The sequence below is a fragment of the Oncorhynchus kisutch genome, linkage group LG5 (genome assembly GCF_002021735.2).
Source record: "Oncorhynchus kisutch isolate 150728-3 linkage group LG5, Okis_V2, whole genome shotgun sequence".
NCBI classification, from domain to species: domain Eukaryota; kingdom Metazoa; phylum Chordata; class Actinopteri; order Salmoniformes; family Salmonidae; genus Oncorhynchus; species Oncorhynchus kisutch.
The window spans coordinates 77,743,604-77,764,496 of record NC_034178.2 but is presented as its reverse complement, the minus strand read 5'-3'; the positions used below and the strand labels follow the sequence as shown (position 1 = coordinate 77,764,496).

General features: G+C 44.4%; 2 protein-coding genes across 2 annotated transcripts in view; both read left to right on the top strand.

Moving 5' to 3' along the window:
* Positions 1-4,359, top strand: part of LOC109884411 (fibulin-2) — a gene marked incomplete at its 5' end in the record, with an annotated part of 60,501 nt that extends 56,142 nt beyond the window's left edge. Inside the window, 4 exons of the mRNA XM_031823929.1 lie at positions 214-330; positions 407-535; positions 2,009-2,132; positions 3,466-4,359. Coding sequence (XP_031679789.1) covers positions 214-330; positions 407-535; positions 2,009-2,132; positions 3,466-3,826 — 731 coding nt within the window. The remainder of the gene's footprint in view (positions 1-213; positions 331-406; positions 536-2,008; positions 2,133-3,465) is intronic.
* Positions 4,360-19,962: 15,603 nt separating this feature from the next.
* The window catches only part of LOC109884412 (protein Wnt-7a-like), a 56,393-nt gene continuing 55,462 nt past the window's right edge, over positions 19,963-20,893 (top strand). The window contains exon 1 of the mRNA XM_031825877.1: positions 19,963-20,414. Within this exon, the coding sequence (XP_031681737.1) occupies positions 20,344-20,414 (71 nt within the window). The 5' untranslated portion in view covers positions 19,963-20,343. The remainder of the gene's footprint in view (positions 20,415-20,893) is intronic.

The window sequence follows — 20,893 nt, the reverse complement described above, 5'->3', positions numbered from 1 at the left end:
ATGAACCTGTTCATTACCCAAGGTTTATAGATTTGATTTCAAGGACTTTGCTGTGTGACTTTGCCTTGGTGGCTGAGCCTGGGGAGCTCTGAGGAGAAATAGCATCCAGAGGACTCATGCACATTCGTACACATCATTACAGAGCACAGCATTCCCTTGATCTGGGCAGATGTGTTGTTAATCTCTTTCTCGCTCTCGCTCTCGCTTTCTCAGATCTGAATGAGTGTGACTCTAGTCCGTGTGGTCAGGAGTGTGCTAACATCTATGGGTCCTACCAATGTTACTGCAGACAGGGCTTCTACCTGAAGGAAGATGGACACACCTGTGAAGGTATCACACCATGACAGCTCTACCACCATGTTACCAATAGCCTGTGTGTTTGTATTGACATGTTTCTCTATTGCAGATATTGATGAGTGTTCCCAGAGTATTGGCAACCTGTGTGTGTTCCAGTGTGTGAACATCCCAGGTAGCTATCAGTGTGCCTGTCCCCCTAACGGATACACCATGTCAACCACCGGACACACCTGCAGAGGTACGGACTGACATCACCCAGCGTCTCACACACTTTATATACAGGGCTGTTCTATAACCCTATTCATGTCCTTATGGGTTGAGCTATCACAGTGGTCACAGTGGTCAGTACCATCTGTCTGTCTGTTGTAGCTATTGATGAGTCTGTCTGTCTGTTGTAGCTATTGATGAGTCTGTCTTTCTGTTGTAGATATTGATGAGTCTGTCTGTTGTAGATATTGATGAGTCTGTCTGTCTGTTGTAGATATTGATGAGTCTGTCTGTTGTAGATATTGATGAGTCTGTCTGTCTGTTGTAGATGTTGATGAGTATGTCTGTTGTAGATATTGATGAGTCTGTATGTCGTAGATATTGATGAGTCTGTCTGTCTGTTGTAGATATTGATGAGTATGTCTGTTGTAGATATTGATGAGTCTGTCTGTCTGTTGTAGATATTGATGAGTATGTCTGTTGTAGATATTGATGAGTCTGTCTGTCTGTTGTAGATATTGATGAGTCTGTCTGTTGTAGATATTGATGAGTCTGTATGTCGTAGATATTGATGAGTCTGTCTGTCTGTTGTAGATATTGATGAGTCTGTATGTTGTAGATATTGATGAGTCTGTCTGTATGTTGTAGATATTGATGAGTCTGTCTGTCTGTTGTAGATATTGATGAGTCTGTCTGTCTGTTGTAGATATTGATGAGTCTGTCTGTCTGTTGTAGATATTGATGAGTCTGTCTGTCTGTCGTAGATATTGATGAGTCTGTCTGTCTGTCGTAGATATTGATGAGTCTGTCTGTCTGTTGTAGATATTGATGAGTCTGTCTGTCTGTTGTAGATATTGATGAGTCTGTCTGTTGTAGATATTGATGAGTCTGTATGTCATAGATATTGATGAGTCTGTCTGTTGTAGATATTGATGAGTCTGTCTGTCTGTTGTAGATATTGATGAGTCTGTCTGTCTGTTGTAGATATTGATGAGTCTGTCTGTTGTAGATATTGATGAGTCTGTATGTCATAGATATTGATGAGTCTGTCTGTTGTAGATATTGATGAGTCTGTCTGTCTGTTGTAGATATTGATGAGTCTGTCTGTTGTAGATATTGATGAGTCTGTATGTCATAGATATTGATGAGTCTGTCTGTTGTAGATATTGATGAGTCTGTCTGTCTGTTGTAGATATTGATGAGTCTGTCTGTTGTAGATATTTATGAGTCTGTATGTCGTAGATATTGATGAGTCTGTCTGTTGTAGATATTGATGAGTCTGTCTGTCTGTTGTAGATATTGATGAGTCTGTATGTCGTAGATATTGATGAGTCTGTCTGTATGTTGTAGATATTGATGAGTCTGTCTGTTGTAGATATTGATGAGTCTGTCTGTTGTAGATATTGATGAGTCTGTCTGTATATTGTAGATATTGATGAGTCTGTCTGTTGTAGATATTTATGAGTCTGTATGTCGTAGATATTGATGAGTCTGTCTGTTGTAGATATTGATGAGTGCACAACAGGAGTTCATAACTGCTCTACAGAACAGACCTGCTCCAACGTCCAGGGAGGGTACAGGTGTCTCTCTTTCTCCTGCCCTCCATATTACAGAAAGGTCTCAGATACGTGAGTACAACACACACACACACACACACACACACACACCACACACACACACACACACACACACACACTCACTCACTCACTCACTCACTCACTCACTCACTCACTCACTCACTCACTCACTCACTCACTCACTCACTCACTCACTCACTCACTCACTCACTCACTCACTCACTCACTCACTCACTCACTCACTCACTCTCTAACCCTCTCTCTCTCTCTCTCTCTCTCTCTCTAACCCTCTCTCTCTCTCTCTCTCTCTAGCCCTCTCTCTCTCTCTCTCTCTCTAACCCTCTCTCTCTCTCTCTCTCTCTCTCTAACCCTCTCTCTCTCTCTCTCTCTCTCTCTCTCTAACCCTCTCTCTCTCTCTCTCTCTCTCTCTCTCTAACCCTCTCTCTCTCTCTCGTCTCTCTCTAGCCCTCTCTCTCTCTCTCTAACCCTCTCTCTCTCTCTCTCTCTCTCTCTCTCTCTCTAACCCTCTCTCTCTCTCTAACCCTCTCTCTCTCTCTCTCTAACCCTCTCTCTCTCTTAACCCCCCCTCTCTCTCTAACCCTCTCTCTCTCTCTCTCTCTCTAACCCTCTCTCTCTCTCTAACCCTCTAACCCTCTCTCTCTCTCTCTAACCCTCTCTCTCTCTCCTCTCTCTCTCTCTCTCTAACCCCCCCCCTCTCTCTCTAACCCTCTCTCTCTCTCTCTCTCTCTCTCTCTCTCTCTCTCTCTCTCTCTCTAACCCTCTCTCTCTCTCTAACCCCCCCCTCTCTCTCTAACCCTCTCTCTCTCTCTCTCTCTCTCTCTCTCTAACCCTCTCTCTCTCTCTCTAACCCTCTCTGTCTCTCTATCTCTCTCTAACCCCCCCGCTCTCTCTCTAACCCTCTCTCTCTCTCTCTAACCCTCTCTCTCTCTCTCTAACTCTCTCTCTCTCTCTCTCTCTCTCTCTCTCTAACCCCCTCTCTCTCTCTCTTTCTCTCTCTCTCTCTCTCTCTCTAACCCTCTCTCTCTCTCTCTCTCTAACCCTCTCTCTCTCTCTCTCTCTCTCTAACCCTCTCTCTCTCTCTCTATCTCTCTCTAACCCCCCCCGCTCTCTCTCTAACCCTCTCTCTCTCTAACCCTCTTTCTCTCTCTCTAACCCTCTCTCTCTCTAACCCCCCTCTCTCTCTCTAACCCTCTCTCTCTCTCTCTCTAACCCTCTCTCTCTCTCTCTCTAACCCTCTCTCTCTCTCTCTCTCTCTCTCTCTAACCCTCTCTCTCTCTCTCTCTCTAATCCCCTCTCTCTCTCTCTAACCCTCTCACCGTAAACCATTTTCTCTCTCACCCTAACTCTCTCTCTCTCTCTCCAGTCGTTGTGAGCGCAGTGGTTGTCCAGCTAACTCTGTAGACTGCCAGACCTCTCCTCTGAGAATCACCTACTACCAGCTGAGCTTCCAGATCAACATTGTCATCCCCACTCAGATCTTCAGGATTGGCCCCTCCCCCGCCTACAGGGGAGACAACATTGCTATCTCCATCACCCACGGTAACGAGGAGAACTACTTCTCCACGCGGAAGCTGAACAGTTTTACGGGGGCGGTGTACCTGCAGCGGCAGGTGAGACAGCCGAGAGACTTCCTGATCGATGTGGAGATGAAGCTGTTGAGACAGGGAGCCTTCACTACCTTCCTGGCCCGGATATATGTCTTCATCACCTCTAACACACTGTAGAGTCTGTTGAGACAGGGAGCCTTCACTAACTTCCTGGCCCAGATATATGTCTTCGTCACCTCTAACACACTGTAGAGTCTGTTGAGACAGGGAGCCTTCACTACCTTCCTGGCCCGGATATATGTCTTCGTCACCTCTAACACTGTCTAAACACACACCATCCCAGAACAGACTGTCACCCACCACTTCTGTAATATTCATATGGTGATAAACTTTATACTTGTAACTTACATATATATATTTCATCATACAATCTTATCCGGAGCGACTTACAAAAGCAAGTGCATACATTTTCATAGTTTTTCATACTGGTCCTCCGTGGGAATCGAACCCACAACCCAAGGACCGTGCTCTACCAACTAAGCCACGCACTTCAAAAACTGGATTGTTCCTAAAGACTAAGTTAGTCTTCTGTTTTTATACAAAATCTCTCCGCTCTCTCCGCTGTCTCTCTCTCCGCTCTCTCTGCTCTCTCTCTCTTCGCTGTCTCTCTCCGCTCTCTCTCTGCTGTCTCTCTCCGCTCTCTCTCTGCTGTCTCTCTCCGCTCTCTCTCTGCTGTCTCTCTCCACTCTCTCTCTGCTGTCTCTCTCCGCTCTCTCTCTGCTGTCTCTCTCCACTCTCTCTCTGCTGTCTCTCTCCGCTCTCTCTCTGCTGTCTCTCTCCGCTCTCTCTCTGCTGTCTCTCTCCGCTCTCTCTCTGCTGTCTCTCTCCGCTCTCTCTCTGCTGTCTCTCTCCGCTCTCTCTCTGCTGTCTCTCTCCACTCTCTCTCTGCTGTCTCTCTCCGCTCTCTCTCTGCTGTCTCTCTCCACTCTCTCTCTGCTGTCTCTCTCCACTCTCTCTCTGCTGTCTCTCTCCGCTCTCTCTCTCCGCTGGCTCTCTCCGCTCTCTCTCTCCGCTGGCTCTCTCCGCTGTCTCTCTCTCTCTCCGCTCTCTCTCTCTCTACGCTCTCGCTCTCCGCTGTCTCTCTCCGCTGTCTCTCTCCGCTGTCTCTCTCCGCTGTCTCTCTCCACTCACTCTCTCCGCTCACTGTCTCCGCTGTCTCTCTCTGCTAGCTCTCTCCGCTCTCTCTCTCTATCTCCGCTGTCTCTCTCCGCTGTCTCTCTCTCTCTCTCTCTCTCTGCTGTCTCTCTCCACTCTCTCTCTGCTGTCTCTCTCCGCTCTCTCTCTCCGCTGGCTCTCTCCGCTGTCTCTCTCTCTCTCCTCTCTCTCTCTCTCTACGCTCTCGCTCTCCGCTGTCTCTCTCCGCTGTCTCTCTCCGCTGTCTCTCTCCGCTGTCTCTCTCCGCTGTCTCTCTCCACTCACTCTCTCCGCTCACTGTCTCCGCTGTCTCTCTCTGCTAGCTCTCTCCGCTCTCTCTCTCTCTCTATCTCCGCTGTCTCTCTCCGCTGTCTCTCTCCGCTGTCTCTCTCCGCTGTCTCTCTCCACTGTCTCTCTCCACTGTCTCTCTCCGCTCTCTCTCTCTCTCTCTCTCTCTCTCTCTACGCTCTCTCTCTCCGCTGTCTCTCTCCGCTCTCTCTCTCTCTCTCTCTATGCTCTCTCTCTCCGCTGTCTCTCCCCGCTGTCTCTCAATTCAATTCAATTCAAGGGCTTTATTGGCATGGGAAACATGTGTTAACATTGCCAAAGCAAGTGAGGTAGACAACATACAAAGTGAATATATAAAGTGAAAAACAACAAAAATTAACAGTAAACATTACACATACAGAAGTTTCAAAACAGTAAAGACATTACAAATGTCATATTATATATATATACAGTGTTCTAACAATGTACAAATGGCTAAAGGACACAAGATAAAATAAATAAGCATAAATATGGGTTGTATTTACAATGGTGTTTGTTCTTCACTGGTTGCCCTTTTCTCGTTCTCTCCACTGTCTCTCTCCGCTCTCTCTCTCCACTGTCTCTCTCCGCTCTCTATCTCTGCTGTCTCTCCGCTGTCTCTCTCCGTTGTCTCTCTCCGCTCTTTCTCTCCGTTGTCTCTCTCCGCTCACTCTCTCCGCTGTCTCTCTCTGCTAGCTCTCTCCGCTCTCTCTCTCCACTGTCTCTCTCCGCTCTCTATCTCTGCTGTCTCTCCGCTGTCTCTCTCCGTTGTCTCTCTCCGCTCTTTCTCTCCGCTGTCTCTCTCCGCTCTCTCTCTCTGCTGTCTCTCTCCGCTCTCTCTCTCTCGCTCTCTCTCTCTCTCTCTCTCTCTCTCTACGCTCTCTCTCTCCGCTGTCTCTCTCCGCTGTCTCTCTCCGCTGTCTCTCTCCGGCTCTCTCTCCGCTGTCTCTCTCCGCTGTCTCTCTCCGCTCGCTCTCTCCGCTCACTCTCTCCGCTGTCTCTCTCTGCTAGCTCTCTCCGCTCTCTCTCCGCTGTCTCTCTCCGCTCTCTATCTCCGCTGTCTCTCTCCGCTGTCTCTCTCCGCTGTCTCTCTCCGCTCTTTCTCCGCTCTTTCTCTCCGCTGTCTCTCTCCGCTCTCTCTCTCCACTGTCTCTCTCCGCTCGCTCTCTCCGCTCTCTCTCTCCACTGTCTCTCTCCGCTCGCTCTCTCCGCTCTCTCTCCACTGTCTCTCTCTGCGAGATCTCTCCTCTCTCTCTCTCCGCAGTCTCTCTCCGCTCTCTCTGAGCTCTGTTGCTCTCTCTCTCAATTCAAGGGGCTTTATTGGCATGGGAAACATATGTTAACATTGCCAAAGCAAGTGAAGTAGATAATAAACAAACGTGAAATAACCAATAAAATGGAACAGTAAACATTACTTTCACAAAAAGTTCCAAAAGAATAAAGACATTTCAAGTGTCATATTATATATATACACTATTGTAACGATGTGCAAATGGTTAAAGTACAAAAGGGGAAATAAATAAACATAAATGTGGGTTGTATTTACAATGGTGTTTGTTATTCACTGGTTGACCTTTTCTGTGGCAACAGGTCACGAATCTTGCTGCTGTGATGGCACACTGTGAAATATCACCCAGTAGATATGGGAGTTTATCAAAATTGAGTTTGTTTTCAAATTTTTTGTGGATCTGTGTAATCTGAGGGAAATATGTCTCTCTAATATGGTCATACATTGGACAGGAGGTTAGGAAGTGCAACTCAGTTTCCACCTCATTTTGTGGGCAGTGTGCACATAGACTGTCTTCCCTTGAGAGCCAGGTCTGCCTATGGCGGCCTTTCTCAATAGCAAGGTTATGCTCACTGAGTCTGTAAATAGTCAAAGCTTTTCTTCATTTTGGGTCAGTCACAGTGGTCAGGTATTCTGCCACTGTGTACTCTCTGTTTAGGGCAAATAACATACTAGATTGCTCTGTTTTTTTGTGAATGCTTTCCAATGTGGTAAGTAATTATCACCTTGTTTTCTCATGATTTGGTTGGGTGTAATTATGTTGCTGTCCTGGGGCTCTGTGGGGTCTGTTTGTGTTTGTGAACAGAGCCCCAGGACCAGCTTGCTTAGAGGACTCTTCTCCAGGTTCATCTCTCTGTAGGTGATGGCTTTGTTATGGACGGATTGTGAATCGCTTCCTTTGTGTATCGGCCTGATTCTGCTCTGCATGTATTATTTGGTGTTCTACATTGTACACTGAGGACATTTTTGCAGAATTCTGCGTGCAGAGTCTCAATTTGGTGTTTTTCTCATTTAGTGAATTATTGGTTGGTGAGCGGACCCCAGACCTCACAACCATAAAGGGCAATGGGTTCTATAACTGATTCAAGTATTTTTAGCCAGATCCTAATTTGTATGTCAAATTTTATGTTCCTATTGATGGCATAGAAGGCAGTACAGTTTTTTGTGTGCTCTATGGCAACAGTGTCTAGATGGAATTTGTATTTGTGGTCCTGGTGACTGGACCTTTTTTGGAACACCATTATTTTGGTCTTACTGAGATTTACTGTCAGGGCCCAGGTCTGACAGAATCTGTGCATAAGATCTAGGTGCTGCTGTAGGCCCTCCTTGGTAGGTGACAGAAGCACCAGATCATCAGGAAACAGTTGACATTTGACTTCAGATTCTAGTAGTGTGAGGCCGGGTGCTGGAGACTGTTCTAGTGCCAATTTGTCGATATATATATCAAAATCAAATCAAATCAAATGTATTTATATAGCCCTTCGTACATCAGCTGATATCTCAAAGTGCTGTACAGAAACCCAGCCTAAAACCCCAAACAGCAAGCAATGCAGGTGTAGAAGCACGGTGGCTAGGAAAAACTCCATAGAAAGGCCAAAACCTAGGAAGAAACCTAGAGAGGAACCAGGCTATGTGGGGTGGCCAGTCCTCTTCTGGCTGTGCCGGGTGGAGATTATAACAGAACATGGCCAAGATGTTCAAATGTTCATAAATGACCAGCATGGTCCAATAATAATAATCACAGTAGTTGTCGAGGGTGCAGCAAGTCAGCACCTCATAGCCAATCATTAATAAGAGTATCTCTACCGCTCCTGCTGTCTCTAGAGAGTTGAAAACAGCAGGTCTGTGACAGGTAGCACGTCTGGTGAACAGGTCAGGGTTCCATGGCAAACAGGCAGAACAGTTTAAACTGGAGCAGCAGCACAGCCAGGTGGACTGGGGACAGCAAGGAGTCATCATGCCAGGTAGTCCAGAGGCATGGTCCGAGGGCTCAGGTCCTCCAAGAGAGAGAATTAGAGAGAGCATACTTAAATTCACACAGGACACCGGATAGGACAGGAGAAGTACTCCAGATATAACAAACTGACCCTAACCCTAGCCCCCCGACACATAAACTACTGCAGCATAAATACTGGAGGCTGAGACAGGAGGGGTCAGGAGACACTGTGGCCCCATCCGATGATACCCCCGGACAGGGCCAAACAGGAAGGATATAACCCCACCCACTTTGCCAAAGCACAGCCCCCACACCACTAGAGGGATGTCTTCCACCAACTTAACATTCTGAGACAAGGCCGAGTATAGCCCACAAAGATCTCCGCCAATGGCACAACCCAAGGGGGGGGCGCCAACCCAGACAGGAAGATCACATCAGTGACTCAACCCACTCAAGTGACGCACCCCTCCTAGGGACGGCATGAAAGAGCACCAGTAAGCCAGTGACTCAGCCCCTGTAATAGGGTTAGAGGGAGAGAATCCCAGTGGAAATATGGGAACCGGCCAGGCAGAGACAGCAAGGGCGGTTCGTTGCTCCAGAGCCTTTCCGTTCACCTTCCCACTCCTGGGCCAGACTACACTCAATCATATGACCCACTGAAGAGATGAGTCTTTAGTAAAGACTTAAAGGTTGAGACCGAGTTTGCATCTCTCACATGGGTAGGCAGACCATTCCATAAAAATTTAGCTCTATTGGAGAAAGCCCTGGCTCCAGCTGTTTGCTTAGAAATTCTAGGGACAATTAGGAGGCCTGCGTCTTGTGACCGTAGCATACGTGTAGGTATGTACGGCAGGACCAAATCAGAGAGATAGGTAGGAGCAAGCCCATGTAATGCTTTGTAGTTTAGCAGTAAAACCTTGAAATCAGCCCTTGCCTTGACAGGAAGCCAGTGTAGAGAGGCTAGCACTGGAGTAATATCATCACATTTTTGGGTTCTAGTCAGGATTCTAGCAGCCATATTTAGCACTAACTGAAGTTTATTTAGTGCTTTATCCAGGTAGCTGGAAAGTAGAGCATTGCAGTAGTCTAACCTAGAAGTAACAAAAGCATGGATTAATTTTTCTGCATCATTTTTGGACAGAAAGTTTCTGATTTTTGCAATGTTACGTAGATGGCTGTCCTTGAAACAGTCTTGATATGTTCTTCAAAAGAGAGATCAGGGTCCAGAGTAACGCCGAGGTCCTTCACAGTTTTATTTGAGAAGACTGTACAACCATCTAGATTAATTGTCAGATTCAACAGAAGATCTCTTTGTTTAAAAGTAAAACGTTTGCAGCCATCCACTTCCTTATGTCTGAAACACAGTTTCTAGCGAGGGCAATTTTGGGGCTTCACCATGTTTCATTGAAATGTACAGCGGTGTGTCATCCGCATAGCAGTGAAAGTTAACATTATGTGTTTTACCATCCCTAAAAGGTAAAATATATAGTGAAAACAATAGTGGTCCTAATACTGAACCTCGAGGAACACCGAAATTTACAGTTGATTTGTCAAATATATTTTGATTTGTTTAACACTTGGTTACTACATGATTCCATATGTGTTATTACATAGTTTTGGTGTCTTCACTATTATAGACATTATTATTATTATTATTAGACAATAGTCCAATATAATAATAAAGGACAACCCTTGATATTATTTATTTTATATATATAGGTATTTAGGTATTTGACTATTTTCTGCAGTATTTACTGAGGAGGTACTTTCGTCTGGCCACCATAAAGGCCTGATTGGTGGAGTGCTGCAGAGATGGTTGTCCTTCTGAAAGGTTCTCGGGAGCCCAGAGTGACCATTGGGTTCTTGCTTACCTTTCTGACCACGGCCCTTCTCCCCCAATTGCTCAGTTCGGCTGGGCGGCCAGCTGTAGGAAGTGTCTAGGTGGTTACAAACTTCTTCCATTTAAGAATGATGGAGGCCACTGTGTTCTTCAGAACCTTCAATGCTGCAGACATGTTTTGGTGCCCTTCCCCAGATCTGTGCCTGGACACAATCCTGTCTCGGAGGTCTACAGACAATTCCTTTGACCTCATGGCTTGGTTTTCGCTCTGACATGCACTGTCAATCAATCAATCAATCAATAAAATGTATTTATAAAGCCCTTTTTACACCTATGCCTAACACCCCAAATGGCAAGCAATGCAGATGTAGAAGTACTGTGGGAGCATATATAGACAGGTGTGTGCTTTTCCAAATCATGTCCAATCAATTGAATTTACCACAGGTGGACTCCAATCAAGTTGTAGAAACATCTCAAGGATGATCAATGGAAACAGGATGTACATGAGCTTTATTCAGAGTCTCATAGCCAATGGTCTGAATACTTATCTAAATAAGGTACACTACCATTCAAAAGCTTGGGGTCACTTAGAAATGTCTTTGTTCTTGAAAGAAAAGCACATTTTATGTCCATTAAAATAACATCAAATTGATCAGAAATACAGTGTAGACATTGTTAATGTTGTAATTGACTATTGTAGCTGGAATATCTACATAGGCCCATTATCAGCAACCAATCTGTCCTGTGTTCCAATGGCACGTTGCGTTAGCTAATCCAAGTTTATAATTTTAAAAGGCTAATTGATCATTAGAAAACCCTTTTGCAATTATGTTAGCACAGCAGACAACTGTTGTCCTGATTATAGAATCAATACAACTGGCCTTGTGCTTTTCTTTAAAAAAAAAAGGACATTTCTAAGTGACTCATAACTTTTGAACGGTAGTATATAACTGTTTTCACTTTGTCATTATGGGGTGTTGTTTAAGAAAAATGCAATCCATTGTAGAACCAGGCTGTAACAAAACAAAATGTGGAAAAAGAGAACAGGTTTGAATATTTTCCGAATGCACTGTCCCTGCCTTGATGTTATAGCCAGTGGAAACTTCTAGCTGAAAGAATGCTTCCAAATGGCAGAAAGTGTAATACATCATGTATGGACTGATGGAATTGGGAGATATGGATCAAAAGTCCAACTTTGGGGTCTCAGGTTATGATTCTGTCCCATCAGAGCTTCATGTGACTGACTGACTGACTGCCCATCTGACTGTCTGCCTGAATTAATCACTTGTATACTGACTGACTGACTGACTGACTGTCTGCCTGACTGAGTGAATGGCTGACTGACTGACTGAGTGAATGGCTGGCTGACTGACTGACTGACTGACTGTCTGTCTGCCTGAATGGCTGGCTGACTCCCTGAATGACTGCATGTGTCTCTTGCCATGAGCAGACTGACTCAGTTGTGACCATCCTCTGTGAATGGTCTGTACAATAGGACATGAGGTCATCACTCTGACTGTAGTTGGACTGGAAGTCTCCACGTGATAAAAGTGTTTGCCACCAGATCCTGCACTAGATAATGATACAACCACTAATCTGTCAGAGTGGGTCCTCTCTAGGTAATGATACAACCACTAATCAGTCAGAGTGGGTCCTCTCTAGGTAATGATACAACCACTAATCAGTCAGAGTGGGTCCTCTCTAGGTAATGATACAACCACTAATCTGTCAGAGTGGGTACTCTCTAGGTAATGATACAACCGCTAATCAGTCAGAGTGGGTCCTCTCTGGGTAATGATACAACCACTTATCAGTCAGAGTGGGTCCTCTCTAGGTAATGATACAACCACTTATCTGTCAGTGGGTCCGCTTCACAAAATTTTCCCATTGGATGGTTGATACAAAAGTTGACCACTAGGGGGGGCTGTACTGATGTTAACCACAACACAACAACACACTATCCTTCAGGTTATAGTTACTAAAGACTAGGAGAACAGTTATATGAATGACAAATGACACAATCAACAAATAATTAATCTAATAACAAAGTCAAGGGTATATTTTCTGAAACAGAGAGAACTATTGTAGTATTAAATCCATAACATTTGGCAGTGAACAAGCGGTAGCTTGCCCATTTACTTGGTGTTAGAGGTTCATCAAACTCCAGGCTGCCTAATTATGTGATGCTATGACACTTGCATCCTTAAGGAAGACTGTTAATGTAGCAAAACAACGAGAAAATAGGAGCCTTCCTGTTTTCAAGGATAAGTCAAACCGTCCTGAGAGACACTATATATACAGCAGTATGTGGACAGCCCTTCATCCACTATATATACAGCAGTATGTGGACACCCCTTCATATACTATATATACAGGACACCCCTTCATCCACTATATATACAGCAGTATGAGGACACCCCTTCATCCACTATATATACAGCAGTATGAGGACACCCCTTCATCCACTATATATACAGCAGTATGAGGACACCCCTTCATCCACTATATATACAGCAGTATGTGGACACCCCTTCATCCACTATATATACAGCAGTATGTGGACACCCCTTCATCCACTATATATACAGCAGTATGTGGACACCCCTTCATCCACTATATATACAGCAGTATGTGGACACCCCTTCATCCACTATATATACAGGACACCCCTTCATACACTATATATACAGCAGTATGAGGACACCCCTTCATATACTATATATACAGGACACCCCTTCATCCACTATATATACAGCAGTATGAGGACACCCCTTCATCCACTATATATACAGGACACCCCTTCATCCACTATATACACAGCAGTATGTGGACACCCCTTCATCCACTATATATACAGCAGTATGTGGACACCCCTTCATCCACTATATATACAGCAGTATGTGGACACCCCTTCATCCACTATATATACAGCAGTATGAGGACACCCCTTCATCTACTATATATACAGGACACCCCTTCATCCACTATATATACAGCAGTATGTGGACACCCCTTCATCCACTATATATACAGCAGTATGAGGACACCCCTTCATCCACTATATATACAGCAGTATGTGGACACCCCTTCATCCACTATATATACAGGACACCCCTTCATCCACTATATATACAGCAGTATGTGGACACCCCTTCATCCACTATATATACAGGACACCCCTTCATCCACTATATATACAGGACACCCCTTCATCCACTATATATACAGCAGTATGTGGACACCCCTTCATCCACTATATATGCAGGACACCCCTTCATCCACTATATATACAGCAGTATGTGGACACCCCTTCATCCACTATATATACAGGACACCCCTTCATACACTATATATACAGGACACCCCTTCATACACTATATATACAGCAGTATGAGGACACCCCTTCATCTACTATATATACAGGACACCCCTACATCCACTATATATACAGCAGTATGTGGACACCCCTTCATCCACTATATATACAGCATTATGAGGACACCCCTTCATCCACTATATATACAGCAGTATGAGGACACACCTTCATCCACTATATATACAGGACACCCCTTCATCCACTATATATACAGCAGTATGAGGACACCCCTTCATCGACTATGTATACAGCAGTATGAGGACACCCCTTCATCCACTATATATACAGCAGTATGAGGACACCCCTTCATACACTATATATACAGCAGTATGAGGACACCCCTTCATCTACTATATATACAGCAGTATGAGGACACCCCTTCATCCACTATATATACAGGACACCCCTTCACCCACTATATATACAGCAGTATGAGGACACCCCTTCATCCACTATATATACAGCAGTATGTAGACACCCCTTCATCCATTATATATGCAGGACACCCCTTCATCGACTATGTATACAGCAGTATGAGGACACCCCTTCATCCACTATATATACAGCAGTATGAGGACACCCCTTCATACACTATATATACAGCAGTATGAGGACACCCCTCCACGATGTGGACACCCCTTCATCGACTATATATACAGCAGTATGAGGACACCCCTTCATACACTATATATACAGGACACCCCTTCATCCACTATATATACAACAGTATGTGGACACCCCTTCCTCCACTATATACAGGACACCCCTTCATCCACTATATATACAGGACACCCCTTCATCCACTATATATACAGCAGTATGAGGACACCCCTTCATCCACTATATATACAGCAGTATGAGGACACCCCTTCATCTACTATATACAGCAGTATGAGGACACCCCTTCATCTACTATATATACAGCAGTATGAGGACACCCCTTCATACACTATATATACATCAGTATGAGGACACCCCTCCACGATGTGGACACCCCTTCATCCACTATATATACAGCAGTATGAGGACACCCCTTCATCCACTATATATACAGCAGTATGAGGACACCCCTTCATCCACTATATATACAGCAGTATGAGGACACCCCTTCATCCACTATATATACAGCAGTATGAGGACACCCCTTCATCCACTATATATACAGCAGTATGAGGACACCCCTTCATCGACTATATATACAGCAGTATGTGGACACCCCTTCATCCACTATATATACAGCAGTATGAGGACACCCCTCCACGATGTGGACACCCCTTCATCCACTATATATACAGCAGTATGAGGACACCCCTCCACGATGTGGACACTCCTTCATCCACTATATACACAGCAGTATGAGGACACCCCTTCATCCACTATATATACAGCAGTATGAGGACACCCCTCCACGATGTGGACACCCCTTCATCCACTATATATACAGCAGTATGTGGACACCCCTTCATCCACTATATATACAGCAGTATGAGGACACCCCTTCATCTACTATATATACAGCAGTATGAGGACACCCCTTCATCCACTATATATACAGCAGTATGAGGACACCCCTTCATCCACTATATATACAGCAGTATGAGGACACCCCTTCATCCACTATATATACAGCAGTATGAGGACACCCCTTCATCCACTATATATACAGCAGTATGAGGACACCCCTTCATCCACTATATATACAGCAGTATGTGGACACCCCTTCATCCACTATATATACAGCAGTATGAGGACACCCCTCCACGATGTGGACACCCCTTCATCCACTATATATACAGCAGTATGAGGACACCCCTCCACGATGTGGACACCCCTTCATCCACTATATATACAGCAGTATGTGGACACCCCTTCATCCACTATATATACAGCAGTATGAGGACACCCCTTCATACACTATATATACAGCAGTATGAGGACACCCCTTCATCCACTATATATACAGCAGTATGAGGACACCCCTTCATACACTATATATACAGCAGTATGTGGACACCCCTTCATCCACTATATATACAGCAGTATGAGGACACCCCTTCATACACTATATTTACAGCAGTATGAGGACACCCCTTCATCCACTATATATACAGGACACCCCTTCATACACTATATATACAGCAGTATGAGGACACCCCTTCATCCACTATATATACAGGACACCCCTTCATACACTATATATACAGCAGTATGTGGACACCCCTTCATACACTATATATACATCAGTATGTGGACACCCCTTCATACACTATTTATGCAGTAGTATGTGGACACACCTTCAAATGTGTGAATTCTATTTCAGCCACACCTGTTGCTGACAGGTGTATAACATCGAGCACACAGCCATGCAATCTCCATAGACAAACATTGTCAGTAGAATGGCCTTACTGAAGAACTCAGTGACTTTCAACGTGGCACAGTCACAGGATGAAACCATTCCAAAAAGCCTGTTTGTAAAATTTCTGCCCTGCTAGAGCTGCCCCCGGTCAACTGGGGGCAGCTGAGAACTTGTTCTCAACTTGCCTACCTGGTTAAATAAAGGTAAAATAAAATAAATAAATAAATAAAAAACTGTAAGTGCTGTTATTGTGAAGTGGAAACGTCTAGGAGCAACAACGGCACAGCCGTGAAGTGGTAGGCCACACAAGCTCACAGAATGGGACCGCCGAATGCTGAAGCGCGTAGCGTGTAAAAATTGTCTGTCCTCAGTTGCAGCACTCACTACCGAGTTCCAAACTGCCTCTAGAAGCAACGTCAGCACAAGAACTGTTCATCGGGAGCGTCATGAAATGGGTTTCCATGGCCGAGCAGCCGCACACAAGCCTCAGATCACCATGCGCAATGCCAAGCGTCGGCTAGAGTGGTGTAAAGCTCATCGTAATTGGACTTTGGAGCAGTGGAAACACGTTCTCTGGAGTGATGAATCACACTTCACCATCTGGCAGTCCGATGGACAAATCTGGGTTTGGTGGATGTCAGGAAAACGCTACCTGTCCCACTGCATAGTGACAACTGTAAAGTTTGGCGGAGGAGGAATAATGGTCTAGGGCTGTTTTTCATGGTTTGCGCTAGGCCCCTTAGTTCCAATGAAGGGAAAGCTTAACGCTACAGCACACAATGACAATCAAATCAAATCAAATATCAAATCAAATCAAATGTATTTGTCACATACACATGGTTAGCAGATGCTAATGCGAGTGTAGCAAAATGCTTGTGCTTCTAGTTCCGACAATGCAGTAATAACCAACGAGTAATCTAACCTAACAATTCCAAAACTACTACCTTATACACACAAGTGTAAAGGGATAAAGAATATGTACATAAAGATATATGAATGAGTGATGGTACAGAGCGGCATAGGCAAGATACAGTAGATGGTATCGAGTACAGTATATACATATGAGATGAGTAATGTAGAGTATGTAAACAAAGTGGCATGTTTAAAGTGGCTAGTGATACATGTATTACATAAAGATGCAGTAGATGATATAGAGCACAGTATATACGTATACATATGAGATTAATAATGTAGGGTATGTACACATATTAAGTAGCATTGTTTAAAGTGGCTAGTGATATATTTTACATCAATTCCCATCAATTCCCATTATTAAAGTGGCTGGAGTTGAGTCAGTGTGTTGGCAGCAGCCACTCAATGTTAGTGGTGGCTGTTTAACAGTCTGATGGCCTTGAGATAGAAGCTGTTTTTCAGTCTCTCGGTCCCAGCTTTGATGCACCTGTACTGACCTCGCCTTCTGGATGATAGCGGGGTGAACAGGCAGTGGCTCGGGTGGTTGTTGTCCTTGATGATCTTTATGGCCTTCCTGTGACATCGGGTGGTGTAGGTGTCCTGGAGGGCAGGTAGTTTTCCCCCGGTGATGCGTTGTGCAGACCTCACTACCCTCTGGAGAGCCTTACGGTTGTGGGCGGAGCAGTTGCCATACCAGGCGGGGATGCAGCCCGACAGGATGCTGTTGATTGTGCATCTGTAGAAGTTTGTGAGTGCTTTTGGTGACAAGCCGAATTTCTTCCACCTCCTGAGGTTGAAGAGGCGCTGCTAAGCCTTCTTCACAACGCTGTCTGTGTGGGTGGACCAATTCAGTTTGTCCGCGATGTGTACGCCAAGGAACTTAAAACTTACTACCCTCTCCACTACTGTCCCATCGATGTGGGGTGCTCAATCTGCTGTTTCCTGAAGTCCACAATCATCTCCTTAGTTTTGTTGACATTGAGTGTGAGGTTATTTTCCTGACATCAAACTCCGAGGGCCCTCACCTCCTCCCTGTAGGCCGTCTGTAGTGTCGTCCGCAAAAAATAATCTACACGATTCTGTGCTTCCAGCTTTGTGGTAACCGTTTGGGGATGGCCCGCTCCTGTTTCAGCATGACAATGCCCCTTTGCTCAAAGGGGGGTCTATACAGAGATGGTTTGTCGACATCAGTGTTGAAGAACTTGACTGGCCTGCACTGAGCCCTGACCTCAACCCCTCAACCTCCATATTAATGTCATGATTTTGAAATGAGATGTTCTATGAGCAGTTGTCTACATACCTTTGGTCATGTAGTGTAGTTGGCAGACTGTCTACATACCTTTAGATAGAAGACTGTCTACATACCTTTAGATAGCAGACTGTCTACATACCGTTGGTCATGTCGTGTAGATAGCTGACTGTCTACATACTGTTGGTCATGTAGTGTAGATAGCAGACTGTCTACATACCTTAGATAGCAGACTGTCTATATACTGTTGGTCATGTAGTGTAGATAGCAGACTGTCTACATACTGTTGGTCATGTAGTGTAGATAGCAGACTGTCTACATACCATTGGTCATGTAGTGTAGATAGCAGACTGTCTACATACCGTTGGTCATGTAGTGTAGATAGCAGACTGTCTACATACTGTTGGTCATGTAGTGTAGATAGCAGACTGTCTACATACCATTGGTCATGTAGTGTAGATAGCAGACTGTCCACATACCGTTGGTCATGTAGTGTAGATAGCAGACTGTCTATATACCGTTGGTCATGTAGTGTAGATAGCAGACTGTCTACATACCTTTAGATAGCAGACTGTCTACATACCTTTAGATAGCAGACTGTCTACATACCTTTAGAAGCAGACTGTCTACATACCGTTGGTCATGTAGTGTAGATAGCAGACTGTCTATATACCTTTAGATAGCAGACTGTCTACATACCTCAGATAGCAGATTGTCTATATACTGTTGGTCATGTAGTGTAGATAGCAGACTGTCTACATACCTTTAGATAGCAGACTGTCTACATACTGTTTGGTCATGTAGTGTAGATAGCAGTCTGTCTACATACCTTAGATAGCAGACTGTCTACATACTGTTGGTCATGTAGTGTAGTTAGCAGACTGTCTACATACCGTTGTTCATGTAGTGTAGTTAGCAGACTGTCTACATACTGTTTGGTCATGTAGTGTAGTTAGCAGACTGTCTACATACCGTTGTTCATGTAGTGTAGTTAGCAGACTGTCTACATACCGTTGTTCATGTAGTGTAGTTAGCAGACTGTCTACATACCGTTGTTCATGTAGTGTAGTTAGCAGGCTGTCTACATACCGTTGTTCATGTAGTGTAGTTAGCAGACTGTCTACATACTGTTGGTCATGTAGTGTAGTTAGCAGACTGTCTACATACCGTTGTTCATGTAGTGTAGTTAGCAGACTGTCTACATACCTTAGATAGCAGACTGTCTACATACTGTTGGTCATGTAGTGTAGTTAGCAGACTGTCTACATACTGTTTGGTCATGTAGTGTAGTTAGCAGACTGTCTACATACTGTTTGGTCATGTAGTGTAGTTAGCAGACTGTCTACATACCGTTGTTCATGTAGTGTAGTTAGCAGACTGTCTACATACTGTTTGGTCATGTAGTGTAGTTAGCAGACTGTCTACATACCGTTGTTCATGTAGTGTAGTTAGCAGACTGTCTACATACTGTTTGGTCATGTAGTGTAGTTAGCAGACTGTCTACATACCGTTGTTCATGTAGTGTAGTTAGCAGCCTGTCTACATACTGTTTGGTCATGTAGTGTAGTTAGTAGACTGTCTACATACCGTTGTTCATGTAGTGTAGTTAGCAGACTGTCTACATGGCTTTAAAGTAATACACCACGCTACATTCATTCACTCTGTCATGCAAACTCTGCAACAGGAACATGATCATTATAAACTTTGAATGCCGTTTATTATATGAATTCTTCAAATCGATATTTTGTATCCAAAATGTAATAATTTGGAAGCACATGTCAATCTTCTTTTATACAAATGCGGTCAGTCACTGCTCCAGAGGATCCTAGCGAGTATCAGTGACTTTGTTTCGGAGGCAGCAGCAGTGTGTCTCAGTGCTGGAGTCAGCGAGCTGCTGCTGGTGCGTGTGTTAGCAGCACGCCCTGATAGATATCAGACATAGATACCATCGGCCCTGCAGGCGAGCACTAGGATCTGTTAGATATCTCTTTCTCTTAAGGTACCGGAGACAGGCTGACCAATGCGACCGAAACAACTCCACATATACCCCAGGATATTTCCGACTCGTTTGCATAGGAACTTTCATTTGTCCCCCGGAGTCTTTTCTATCTGTCGCCAATAAGTTTACCTGGAATTCCCGCCTGTCTGCCTGCCTGCCTGCCGGTCCGGGCTGGGTGCAGACAGAAGAGAACACCGTCTGATTGTAGCGGTCATATCAAACCAACTGGCTGGTGATCATGAGCATGAAAACGCGCGGCTGGATTTTCCACATGTTTCTCTGCTTGGGAATAGTGTATTTGAAAATAGGGTGAGTAGCACATTGTGCATGTTGAGACCTGATAGCGTGGAATTAGGGATGAGAGCTGGGGAATGTTGTCAGTGGATAGCTATGAACGCAGATCATATGAGACATGTGTGCAGGAAATAATACCTTCATAATGTATTGTTAACGAAATAATATTAGACTAGTTTGTTTAATTCATTGTTCCATTAATTGTGATACCTGCGTAAATGAGATATTAGCCCTAATAGACATGTATTAGCCTACTGTCCTGCACAGTGGGATTTATATTATTGTTAAAATAGAGTTTTAACATCAAACAGAGAATTAAACATGACCAAGAATATCTCGGATTGAAAATATTGTGCGGGTCGCTACAGTATGTTGAATGGTTTTGTATTGTAATGTATTTATGATTTATAGTCCCTGTAAAATGTGAATATACTTGCATGATTATCATTCAACACTATGTCCAAATATTTTGAAACCATGTTGATGACAAGTAT